Below are 13,554 nucleotides of genomic sequence, written 5' to 3'. Positions count from 1 at the left end.
CACACACACACAAGGTATAAAATCATCACTCAGTGGATTCCTGGCAGCACTCGTTACCTCACAGGCAAGCTTAGGATGTCTCAGGGCCACCAGGCTGTGAGCAGAATGGATCTAGAGAGACTCTCTCAGAAACTCCACAACAGACCTGATCCAGCCCAGATGATAGATGGATCCCAATCATCGTCCTTCATCCTAGAATCTTCCCCAGCCAGTCAGAACCAGCACTAGAAAGGGACCCAGAATTCTATCCTAAGAGATCCAGATTGCCAAGCAAACTATATTAAATGTACATATTCAGGGTGATGCTAAAAGTGCCCCAATGCCAAGCTTCAACCAAAGTCATCAGGTGTCCCCAGGTCTCGCAAGGTTGTGAAGCATCTCTGACCTCTAGGATCCAGCCTATGTCACCATGCTTTGCACCATGGCAAATGCATAACCTTTCAGGAATTCTCTACAGTGAGGGGAGCAGGCGCACCATAGGAGTAATTATCACCTTTGCCAAAAGATATAAAGCTGTGTCCTCCCATCCTATTTCTACTCACTTCTACATTCTGCTTCACTCTGTAAGATGCTAAAATGGCCCATTTCTAAGTCATGAAGATGCATAGTCTTACCTCAGACTGAGCACATTCAAATTTGACCAAAGTTGCCGCCAGTTCACTTCGAGCGTCTTCAGCCACATTCCGATAGTGGTTTAATTGGTCCCGAGAGACTGGGACTTCCAGGAGATGGTCATAAATTTCCTGACAGGGTTCCCCCAAAAGACAGAATGCAAAAAAGAGTTTTAAACAATCTTTTCTGTGCAGCTGTGCAAAGTAAGATAAACAGAGCATTCTTTGTAGTGCAAATGTCTCAAACATGCTGCCCAGGGAAGTGTCTCATCCAGAACATTTCATTCTCAAAATTCTGAAGGAGGTAGGAGGCAGCCCAGGAATGAATGATGTGCTCTCCCAGGATGGCATTTAAGTATTGGCCTTTGAGGGGCACCTGGGTAGCTCAGTCAGTTACACATCGTCCTTCAGCTTAGGTCACCATCTTAGGGTCCTAGGATCAAGACCTGCATTGGGTGCCCTGCTCAGAGGAGAGCTTGCTTCTCCCTCTCCATCTTCCCCTCACCCCCGTTCACGCTCTCTCTCCCTCTCCCTCTCTCTCTCTAAATAAATAAATAAAGAGTTGACCTTTGCCACTTTAGAGAGCCTCCTTCTACCCAACTCAAATGCCATTTGACCTCTGACCAGAACCAACAGAGTCCCCAAAGAACTGTCAGAAGAGACACAATGTGACAAGGTCCACAGCAAAGAGGCAGTTTTCATTGTCCTTCTGTTTCCAGACTACAAAAATTATCAATTCCTCTCATTTGAAAATGAAATGTGTCATTTATCAAAGAGATCATCTGAGTTAAATGCAAAAGGCTCTCTCCTTCCTAATATTTCATTATACCACTTATTCTCAACCCCATAGCCCATCTTGGGATCATGAAGGTGACACAGATACAGGAGACCAGCAATAGTGGGGCAGTGCTTGAGGAGTCCTTGCCCTGGCCACAAGGAAACAGCTCTCCGCTCCATTGATGGCTGCCAAATGCAGGAACGGGGATCCCAGCATGGCCAATTTTTTTCCAATTCTTCAAGACAAGTTATATATTCAGAATTTTTTAAGTAAAAATTCACAGTTTTTGCAGCTTGGCAATGAATTTCAATGTTTAAAAAAGAAACACCATATGATCCAAATAAACACATCTGCAGAGCAGATTTGATGGGTTTGGCCTGTGGGTTGTAGTCTGCAACCTCTAGTTCTTTTTCCATCTTACTCAGGCCATGAAGCCTGCTTCCTTCAAGAATTATTCCTGAGCTTGGACAGATACCTATGTCTACCTCTGTGAAGTTTTTAGGGCCCGTGGTCTTTGCGAAAGACACACAGGAAAACCATTCCTTTTTGAAGGAATATGAAAGAGGTCACATAAAGGAGAGTTTCCTGGAATTATCCACAAGGCCACAGGGGACACACTAGTAAAACTGGTTTATGACTGCTCGGCTACTGAACTGCCAAAGACTACTGTTTGGAAATACTCATGAATGCAAAAGTCATCTCAAAGTCCTTAACTTTACAACAAGCGTTGTCATGACTAGTGTGTTTCAATGCACAAAATGCCAAACAAAACCTTCAATGCACCTAGTGACAGCCCGTATTTGCCAATCACAACATATCCCAGAAAATGGTAGGTATGTACTCCTGGGGAGAACACATAAAAAGTTTAACTACATCATAAGAGAACCACATCCAGTTCAGCCTAGCTTTATATTCAGAAGTGATTTCTCTACCCTAACCACCACAGCAAGATTTCCTACAACAGGCCACATAAGGACCTCTGAGATGTTTGAAGTAGAGTATGCATGGCACATCATTTCGTTTTATATTTTTAAAGATTTTATGTATTTGTCTATTGAGGGGGGCAGGAGGAGGAGGGGCAGAGGAAGAGAGGGAATCTCAAGCAGACTAAACACTGAGTGGGGAGCCTGATGCAGGGTTCAGTCTCACGATCCTGAGATCATGACCTGAGCTGAAAACAAGAGTTGGATGCTCAACCAACTGAGCCTCCCTGGAATCTTTGTATGCACATTATTTTATAAAATTCATCAGAAGAGTTAAGTTCTTCAATAGCTATGATTATTTCTTTCAATGACTAACATCCTTTTTCAGGAAATGATATAATCATTCCATAATCTTATATTGCCTTCTTATAAAAAAATAGTATCCTTGGACATGATATTAAAAGCCATACAGGACAGCTCAGATATGGCTCTTCATTGTAGGAGGTTATAATCTAATGCAAAACACTACCAAAAATCACTTACATCTTCAGATGGGCACGGGTGAAAGAAATAACACATTAAGATCTCAGTACCATGGACACCAGAACAGGGTCCACATTGTGCAGACTCCTGAGTACTGAGTTCAGAGGAGAGTTGGTGGGTCTAAATCACCCTTCAAAGTCCAGCAGAGAGGAGATTATTTGCCAACAAATATTTACTGAAAACTTACAGTCAGGCACTGGGCTTACACCCTACTTAGAAAAAGAGCATTTATCAGACAACAACACTAATCGTTGCATAATTACAAACTGAAATGCGCACAAGAAAGAAAGAAGAGAACAAAGGAAAGTGACTTATGATCAGAGAAATGGGAAGGAAAGATTTCTCTCAAGGAGTGATGACTGAGCAGGTATTAAACAGGCAAGAGGTAATGAAGCAGGCCAAAACATACATCATGCAAGTAGTCAAAGTCTGAGCGAGGGTCCTGTGGCAGGAGCATGCATGGTCAAAGATCTGAGCAAAGAAAATGAGGCTGAAGGACAAGAGCAAGTGGGAACAATGGCTTGAAAGGCAGCTAGGAGCTCAATCACACACATTACTGCCAGGTAGGGTTGCTTTTTCAGAATATTCCTGGCTATTCTAACTTGTGCATTCTGTTATATGAAATTTAGAATCCGCTTATCAAATTCCCAAAATCCCGTTGGTATTTGTATTGGGATCGTGTTAATTTTACAAATAAACTTGAGAACGGACATTTTTAAATACTAAGGCTTCCAACAAAAATCACTCTTTTTCCCATTTGTTCAGGAATTCTCATGGGTCTCTTAGTAGTCGGGATGATTCGTTTTATGCGTCAACTTGACTGGACCACAGGGTGTTCAGATATTTGGTTAAACACTATCGTGGGTGTGTCTGTGAGAGTGTTCCTGGTGAGATGAGTAACTGAATTGGTAGCTCGAGAAAAGCAGACTGCCCTTCCCAGGTGTGGGTGGGTCTCTTTCAATCTGCTGAAGGTCTGAATAGAACAAAAAGGCAGAGTAAGGAAGAATTTGCTCTCTGTGTCAGACTGGCTTCCAGCTGGAACATCAGCCTAGCCCTGCCTTTGGACTCAGACTCAGACTAAAAGTCACACCATCAGCTCTCCTGGGTCTCCCGCTTGCTGGTTGCAGATCATGGGATTTCTTAGCTTCCGTTAGGCACAAACCAAATTTCTTTCATAAATTTCTTTCTATGTATATATATTGGAAGAATATATAATCTAGAAAACTCTGAGCATTAGAGATGCCTCTGTGCTGAGAGGGCTCTGGAGTGTGCCACGGAAATCCATTCCTTCAAGACACTCGGAGGTAGCCTGAGTGAGAAGAAATGAATCTCGGTAGCAGGAGAGGGTTACAGAGACAAGAAAAGACAATACAAGAGCGGCAAAGAATAAAACCTGAATGTATTTCTTTATGACAAAGCTCTTCAGCACCCCCGATGGATCCTTCTGTAGCATTCATACTATCTCCTAGAAGTCTCCAGTTTGGTTTGGAATTCTTCTTTCACCTGAGTTAAGAGCTTTGCTATTGTTACGGCTCTTTACTTGCCGGGTTTGTTATGGATTTCTACTTCCATAGAAGTAGACTATGCTACTTCTACTGCACTCGGAGCTCCTGGTCCACATTCGGGGCTGATGCTCACTGGTGTACTTCAGTGAGGTGGGCCATGTTCCACTCAGAACTAGGTCTATTCGGACTGGAAGGTACCTTTGCTCTACCAGCCAGGACCTATTTTCCCCATCATCCTTGTCTATGTTATTTCTACTTTGGGGAATTTCTTGAGGTTTCTGTGAATGCTCAATTTTCTAAATGTTTTAGGGGCACTTGAAAAGAAGGTGTATTCTCTGTCTTCAGGGCATGGAGTTCAACATCTGTCAATTCTACCTTACTTATTATTTTAATTGGGCACTTCTAGCCCAACCTCATTTCTATGCTTTACTCTCTCATGAGCTGAAAGGTGAGTTTAACCTCCCAGCACTACTGTAAATCTCTATCACCTTGTACCGCTGTCTTCTTGCTTTAGGGGTGCAGAGCTTTATCTTATGATGTAGCATCATAACATGCTCACTTATACCTTTCTGTTCTGAACCCAGCCTTTTCTCATATTAAGACCATGATCCTTGACTTCTTTTTGTTTGCATCTGATGACATATATCTTTGATCTACATTTTTATCTTCAACTCTCCTGGATCACTTTGTTTTTGATGTCTCATATGTAACACAGTTGGGTTTGGCTTTGTCATCAATCCTAAAATTCTTTTTCCCACACTGGATGACTCCACCTTTACACCCGTTCACATGACAGATAAGTTTTGGTGTTAGCTCTGTTGCAATATTTTATGTTACGCTTCTTGTTTTTATCGCTCTTCCAAAAATCTTTCACCACGAATCTGTTTGCTTTACTTTGTTTGGTCTGATCATTGGGAAAGTTTGTATTTTTGTTGTAGGTTTAAGTTTAAAACTATAACCTTTGGGATGCCTGGGTGGCTCAGCTGGTTAAGCAGCTGCCTTTGGCTCAGGTCATGAACCGAGGGTCCTAGAATTAAGCCCCGTGTTCATCTCCCTGCTCAGCGAGGAATCTGCTTCTCCCTTTGCCCCTCCCCCTACTAGTGTGTGCATGCTTTCTCTCTCACAAATAAATAAACAAAATGTTTTTTTAAAAAACCTGTCACTTTAAATAATACCTTTTAGACAACATCTGTTAATTCATTACAAGTGTATCTTCTCTTCCTTGCTCTTCTCGTTCTTCCTTTACAACTTCTAATTTTTTATCTCTATATTCTCATTCTAAATACTTGCTAGTGTAGCAGCAAGTTATTAGATGGAAGAAACCAAAATGCTTACACTACCTCTCCCCCTTTCTTCCTCTCTTGGTGGTGTCTCCTTTTCAGAAGAATTATGCACAGGCTTATTAATCTCTTCTGTATGTATTCCATTTCACTCACTTCCTCTCTGTTCCTTTCTATTCTTTATTTCCATTCCAATTCTCTTATTCTTCCCACTTTTTTTCTATACTTGCCTTCTTCCCTGTGTACCTTTCAGTCTTGCTGTTATTTCTGTGATGGCTTCACTTTTTTTGTCTTTTCTTTCCTGAGCCCCGCCAGGTATGTTTTATCTTCTCTCCTCACCTTGCTGTATCTTTCTTGAAGTCCTATAGCAATTTGCTTTCTGATTACACCTCAGGTACATGTTGGCTTTATTCAATTGTTGTTTTGTTTTTATTCAATTGTTTTATTCATGATGAATGTTTGGTCGTTTTTTCTTCAATCACAGCAATAGTTTTCTGGTGGATATTCTTCATCTGTCACATCTTTCCTATTCTACCTCCTTTTCTTCCTGGGGGGGTAAGGAGGGTTTGTTGTATCTTTAAATAATTCCTGTGTTGTTTCCTTTTTGATTGCTCAGAAGGTGAGTGCTTGCTGGGCCAGCTGTGGAAGAGGTTAATGTGCATACAGGGATGGGAAAGTGGAGTCACTCATGTTCCAGCCAAGCAGGAGTTTCCCTAAAACACAGGATTTGTGTATAACTTCATCTGACCTGTCTGTCATTCTGCCCATGGAGAAAGGCAACCAGAGAGCTTATCACAATGCAGACTTTCCACAAGTCCCCTGCTCCACAGCTTCCTATAAATCTGGTTTGTGGCATGGTTTTTATTTGGCTTTCACTCTCCTACTTTTTGGAAGCCAGGAAACTGCAGAGAAGCTCCCATTGCCAGTCCACACACCTCCACCCTCTCCTGCAAACAAGAGATTTTGGCTTGATTCCTCCGAGTTTGCCCTTCATCTTTGCAAAATAAGCTTTCCCAACAATTCCCATGCTCTGCAGCCGTGGTGTGTCCCACATGCACCTCCCCTCAATATCTGCTGCTTTAGAAAGGCCTGCCACCTACTTTGTGTTGCAAGATTTCAGCCATCACCTCCTGGATGTGCCAACAATGGAAGTTATTTCTCATTTTCTTTGTTGCTTGTGGCTAGTTTCCAGGAATAGAATAGAGAAATGATACCTGCGTATCATCACTTCTAAACTAGAAATACCTACACAGATAGATTTTTTTAACTAAACAGCCCTTTGCTGGATTCGAAAAAAATACCCTTTTAAAAATTTTCATTTTGAAAAAAAAAATCAAAAGCAATCATACTCAGCAGGAAATCAACAGAAAGACCAATAGAAACCCCAGAAACAGTCTTTAGTCTCTAGTGCTTAGAAGAATTTAGTGTATGACAAAAGAGGTGATGCTTTAAATAGTAGGGGAAAAATACCGGTCAAGGAATAATAAAGCTGATTACTAAAGAAAAAAATTTTAGAGCTGTATTACACATTATAAGCCAAAATAAATTTAAGATAGACTTGAAGTACTGAATATTAAAAATGCAATCATAAAAAGTACTATAAATTTATATGTATCTTATCTTGAGAAGAATTTTCTAAGCATAAAAGCAATGAAAGAACATCAAGAAAAAAACATATGACAACAAAATTCTTAAACTTCTAGATACTAAAAAGATAAAGACTTTATTTAAAAATATAGAAACAGAATTTAAAGTGAAGAGCAAACTGTAAAAATATTTGCAAAAGTAATATAAAGAGTCAAAACTGTAATATGCAGGGGCGCCTGGGTGGCTCAGTGGTTGAGCATCTGCCTTCGGCTCAGGTCATGATCCCAGGGTCCTGGGATCGAGTCCACATCAGGCTCCCTGTGAGCCTACTTCTCCCTCTGCCTGTGTCTCTGCCTCTCTCTGTGTGTCTCTCATGAATTTAAAAGATAAAAAACACAAAAACTATAATATGCAAAGAACCTACTCAAACCAGTAAGAAAACAAATACCCTAGAGAAAAATTATATAAAAGGACTAACAGTTATCCGAAGAACTATAAATGGCTAATAATTGAGAAGTATCCTTCTTCCTTGGTCATCAATTAAGTACAAATTATTCTATCAGTGAAGTATTATTCCTGATCTTTAAAACTGACATCTTAAATATACTTAATAATCAGCTATATTAAGAGATAGTTCTAAAAAAAGAGAGAGAGAGTTCTGTGAGAAAGACATGCTGACATACTACTAATAGAAAGATAAGCTGGTACAAAATTTCCATAAAAAAATTTCATAGTATGTATCAATGAAATTTAAATTAATATTATTTGCTCTAATAAGTTTCCCTCTTATAATCTTATCTAAAGAAATGGAAATACACCCAAAGATTAAATAAAAAGATATTCAGAAAAGTAATCATTGGCAAAATTTTCCAAAAATATTCAATAGCAAAACTGCAGACACAATTAAGAGCTTAACAACAGAAGCATGTTAACATGAAGGAAAAAAGAAGAAAAATAAAATGTTATATTCACACAATAAAATTTTATTGTCATTAAAAATCATTTTGTTGGAGACTCTTTAGTGATAGGGGAAAATGCAATATAATTTTAGTGGAAAAAGACAAAATATAAAATTGAACATACAGTTTCATCCCAATCATGTTCAAAAATTTATACAAATCACTAAACAGACTGTAAGAAATTGTTTTATATGTACCAGATGAAGGATTAAAACATAGAATATTTTTTAAAGATTTATTTATTATTTTAGAGAAAAAGTGAGGAGGTAGGGGAGAGGGAGAGCAAGAATCTCAAGTGACTCTCCCTTGAGTACAGAACTAAAACCTAGAATACTCTGAACACCTACAAATTAATAAGAAAGTCACAAGCCAAAAAAATAAATATACATATAAATAGAGAATTCTCATTAAGACAAATATAAATGGCTGAAAAAATATAAATAGATCATCTAATCTCCTTAATAATCAGGTGAATAAGATTTAAAACAAAGACACGCGTTGGCAAATTGAACACCAATAAAAAATAAATTTATTATTAAAAAAAATTAAAAATAAAAAAAATAAAACAAAGACATGCCATTTTGGTACATCAGTTTGGAAAAAATAAAAGGTTTATAATAAGTGTTAGCAGTATAAAGAAAAGGTTATCTTCACATGTACCTCCTAGGAATATAAAATGGCTAAACCCTTGGATGTTCTACTGGTTTGGCTGTATTAAAATCAATGTATTGAGGTGTCTGGTTGTCTCAGTTGGTTAAGCATCAGACTCTTGATTTTGGTTCAGGTTGTGATCTCTGGGGTCATGAGATCAATACCTATGTCAGTCTCCACACTGAACGGGGAGCCTGCTTGGGATTCTCTCCCTCCTTCTCCCTCTGCACCTTCTCCTGCTCATGCACACTCCCTTGTGCTCTCTCTCTCAAAAATTAATTAAACAAATAAATAGAAGAAACAGGAGTTTAAAGTAAAATAAAATAAAATCTATGTATTTTATCTATTAAATGTAAACACCATTGTACTAAACAGCTCTACTCTCCAATTATCTCCCCATGAAAAATATTCATACATGTGCATAAAATATGTATAAGGATAGTCATCATACCATTAGTTATAACAGCGAAAGAAGGAAGTGAGAAGGGCTAAAACCATATAAATTCCCATTGACAGGGAAATTACTAAAACAAGGCATCTCCATACTATGGAATACCATGCAACACAAAATGTGAACTAGATCTGTATGTTTGAACATAATAATATCTCCAAAATATATCATTAAACAAAAATAAGAAAGTGTCAAATAAATAAATAAAATCTTTTAAAAAAAAAGAATGAAAAAAAAGAGCAAGGCCAAGAATAGATAAAAATCACAAACCCTACTATGAAGTGTCTTTATAGGGAATATGAATACGATGAAGCCACTAGGCAGCATAGAAGGCTCAACACATGTGACAGCAGACATTTCAGGGGATTTACTCTCTTAATTAAGTTTCTTTGTAGTTGGCAATAGTTTTTTTAAATTCTTCAACTTTTTCTAATCTCCACTTCTAAAAAAACTAATTTTACCCTATTCAAAATGGCAAGATTAAAAATTCACCCATTTAGCCTCACATGAGGATAATATAGTTATTAAGCATCTCTCAGCTAAGCCATGAAGCAATTTCATATTAATTTTAGAAAACCAACTACATATTATTTGAGTCTGCTGATATTATTATGATAATGACTGAAATTGACTCACAGGGTGGCTCATAATCTTTTCAGAATAAAGGATGGTTCCAAACCTCAATGGCATAGAAGAGATATAAATTTATTCATAATTTAGTACATAATGTGCCCAGTTATCTGACCTGAGGTCAGCATCTTGGGCAGTCTTACTACTATGATACTTAGTTGTCTTATTACCCCATGGACAAAAAAAATGACAAGAAAATCACTGCCAACCTGTGACACACAAAAGCTCCTAATCCATTCCTATCTCTCTAGGCCATACCTAATCTTCCCTTTGTTCCGGCATTATCCCATACCACAGTGCACAAGTGTGTGACCAAGGCTCCCCCAGTATGGACTGCTTCCAGTAGCCGTTCTCTCTCTCCCTCCCCCTTCTTCAAGCTTCCAATGCTGTGTCAATGAGCAATCCCTTCTCTAAGACCCTCTCCTCTGCTCTCCAATTTCTTCCCACAAAATAAAGTTTCTTCCCTAATTTACAGTGTATAAATTAAGTCTTGCAAGTTGTATTTCTCTAACATCATCAGTGCTCTGGTTGATTTTTGACCACTCATTAGTTCTTATCCCTAATTTGAGGGACTTTTCTGGTCCTGCTACTTTTCTTTCTTTGTATACGTGGATTCGGTTCCTGGGGCTCACGAGTGCCTGTAGGGCTTAGTGTGATGGGTGCGGCATCCAGGAAATAAATCTGAGCAGCTATGGGAAAAGGTTCAGAAGAAGGCATATCTACACAAAATCAAGTTTTGTGAAAAAGCTTATCTATTGCTTTTACATTATTTTCCAATTTCTTGCCACTTGGATGTCACTCTTGTTCATTTAAAAACCCTTCTGAGGAGGATGGCAGAGTAGGAGGGCCCTACATTCACCTCATCCCATTGATACAACTAGATAACAGCTCCATCAGTGTAAATGACCCAGAAAATGACCCAAAGACTAACCAAACACAGTTAAATGTAGAGAGGAGGCCACATGGAAGAGGGTAGGGAGAGCTGAGACAAAGTTGGGAGGAAACAGACCTACAGAATTGACCCCAGTAGTGAGAGTCACCACAGGTGCCGAAAGGGCAGGAAAACAGACTCTCACAAGAGGAAGCCTGCACAGGGAAGATTAATCCCCATAATATCTGGCTTTCAAAACCACAGGGATCAAATTCTACAATTTCTACAATCAGTGGGACTTAGGGGCACCTGAGTGGCTCAGTGATTGAGCATCTTCCTTTGGCTCATGGCGTGATCCTGGGACCCTGGGATCAAGTTCTGCATCAGGCTCCCTGTAGGAAGCCTGCTTCTCCCTCTGCCTACATTTCTGCATGTCTCTGTGTCTCTCATGAATATATAAATAAAATCTTTAATAAAAATAAAAAACAATCAGTGGGGTTTAAAACCTAGAACTTTAAAAATAGTAGGTTTGTGGGAGAACCAGGAGCACAAGAGGAAACCCCACAGAGATAGAGCATGGAAGCAGGAATTTAAGAATATCTGGGGTATATGGAACAGAGATTTCTTTACTAATCTCAGAGCACGGGCTAGTGGGGCAAGGACCATTGGGAGACTTCTCCAGGAATATAGGAGCTGGTGGCACACATCATTTCCTAGCCCCCTTCCTCCCAATAACCACACAAACACCTGTGGAAACAAGCCCTGAGCCAACATTTGCTACCTAACTTGCTATGTGCCCTGCTCACATGTTGTCCTGTGGAGCCACACCACTGTAGAGAGCATTACTAACACCACACATCCAGCCACCACACATCCTGCAGAACCAACCCAGATGCAGCTCCTCTCCCACTACTACAGATGTTGCTAGCTCTGTGCACCCCACCACCACACTCTCCTGAAGGTGAGTGCTACTGTATCTCTGTTAAACACCTAGTCTGACTTAACTTAATCCTGAGGTGGCCTCAGATTGGCCCACTAACACCATAGGAACCAAATACTACCCACAACAGGCAAAGGGAGCCATTGCAGATGACCAGACTAATGGTAAACAGAGCTCAGCCACAACAGCAGGGTGCATACAGCACACATAGGAGATACCCCTGAAGCTCCAGGTGCTGGTGACATTGAGCTGCAGGGCACCACAGGACATCTTCTTCATAAGGCCACTATTTTCACTAGCAGAAGACATAGCTGACTTTCCTAACACATAGAAACACACACAGAGAGTTAGACAAAATGAGGAGACATAGGAATATGTCCCAAATGAAAGAACAGGACAAAAACCATAGCAAGAGATCTAAACAAAACAGAGATAAGTGATGTCTGATAGAGAAATGAAAGTAATAGTCATAAAGATACTCACTGAACTTAGAGAAGAGTGGAGGACCTCAGAGAGACCCTTAACGAAGATATAAAAAACATAGAAAAGAACCAGAGATGAAGAACTCAATAACTAAAATTTAAAAACACTGGATGAAATAAGTAGTAGACTAGAGGAAGTAGAAGAATGAATCAGTGACCTGGAGTAATTGCTTAATGGAAAGCAATCAAGCTGAAGAAGAGAGAGAAAAAATAATAATAAAAAAATGAAAACCAACTTAGGGAACTCAGTAACACCATCAAGTGTAATAACATTTACATTATAGGGATCTCACAAGGAGAAGAGAGACAAACAGGGCCAAAAAAAATATTTAAAGAATAGCTGAAAACTTCCAAAATGTAGGGGAGGAAACAAAAATCCAGATCTAGGAGGCACAGAGAATCTCCCAAAAAAATCAACCAAAGGAGGTTCCATCAAGACACATAGCAATTAAAACAGCAAAGTGTAGCAATAGGGGAGACTTTTAAAAGCAGTAAGAGAAAACAGTTACATATAAGAGAAATCCCATAAGGCTATGAGCTGATTTTTCAGCAGGCACTTGCAAGCCAGAAGGGAGTGACATGATATATTCAAAGTATTAAATGACAAAAACCTGCATCCAAGAATATTCTATCCAGTAAAGGCTGGATCATTCAGAATAGGAGAAATGAAGAGTTTCCCAGATAAACAAAAGCTAACAGAGCTCATGATCTAAAAATGTTAAAGGGGACTCCTTTAGTGGAAAGGAAAAACCATAAGTACGAGTAAGAAAAACAGGAAACACAAAAGTAGTAAAAATAAGCATATCTATAAAAATCAGTCAAGGAATTCACAAAATAAAAAGATGTAAACTATGACATACTATACCTAAAATGTGGGTAAAGAGGTGAGAGGGTTGAGTGGGTGAGAGGAGTGAAGAATGGGTTCAAACTTAAGTGAGCATAACTTGACTGCTATATGCATAAGATATCAAATAAAAACTTAATAGTAACCACAGACCAAAGACCAGTAATAGATATGTAAAAGTAAAGAGAAAGGAATCCAACTATGTCACTAAAGAATGCCGGCAAACCTGGCTGGGAGAAGAGATCAAGAGAAGAAAAGGAACAGAGAAGAACAACAAAACAACCATAAAACAAGTAACAAAATGGCAATATGCACATACTTATCAATAATTACTTTGAATGTAAATGGCCTGAACACTCCAATCAAAAGACATAGGGTGATAAAAGGGATTAAAAAAATAGGACCCGACTGTATCTTGTCTACAAGAGACTCATCTCAGACCTAAAGACACATGTAGATTGAAAGCAAACGGATGGAAGACCACTTATCATGCAAATGG

The 13,554-nt window shown here is 39.1% G+C and overlaps 1 protein-coding gene across 7 annotated transcripts in view; it reads right to left on the bottom strand.

Moving 5' to 3' along the window:
* CCDC170 (coiled-coil domain containing 170) overlaps positions 1-13,554 on the bottom strand; it is a 98,084-nt gene that overhangs the window by 57,399 nt on the left and 27,131 nt on the right. For 6 of the 7 annotated variants that reach the window (XR_007412713.1, XM_035708608.2, XM_035708617.2 and 3 more), the window contains exon 1: positions 615-1,138. Coding sequence is in view for 6 of the 7 variants with exons in the window: in XM_035708608.2 (XP_035564501.1) it covers positions 615-860 (246 nt within the window). In the remaining variant the exon portion in view is untranslated. Of the gene's footprint in view, positions 1-614; positions 1,139-13,554 lie in introns of those variants that run through there. The other variant, XM_025422561.3, reaches the window with a different exon arrangement.

Source organism: Canis lupus, chromosome 1 (genome assembly GCF_003254725.2).
Source record: "Canis lupus dingo isolate Sandy chromosome 1, ASM325472v2, whole genome shotgun sequence".
Taxonomy (NCBI): domain Eukaryota; kingdom Metazoa; phylum Chordata; class Mammalia; order Carnivora; family Canidae; genus Canis; species Canis lupus.
Note: the sequence above shows the minus strand (reverse complement) of the source record. Positions and strands in the feature narration are given on the sequence as shown.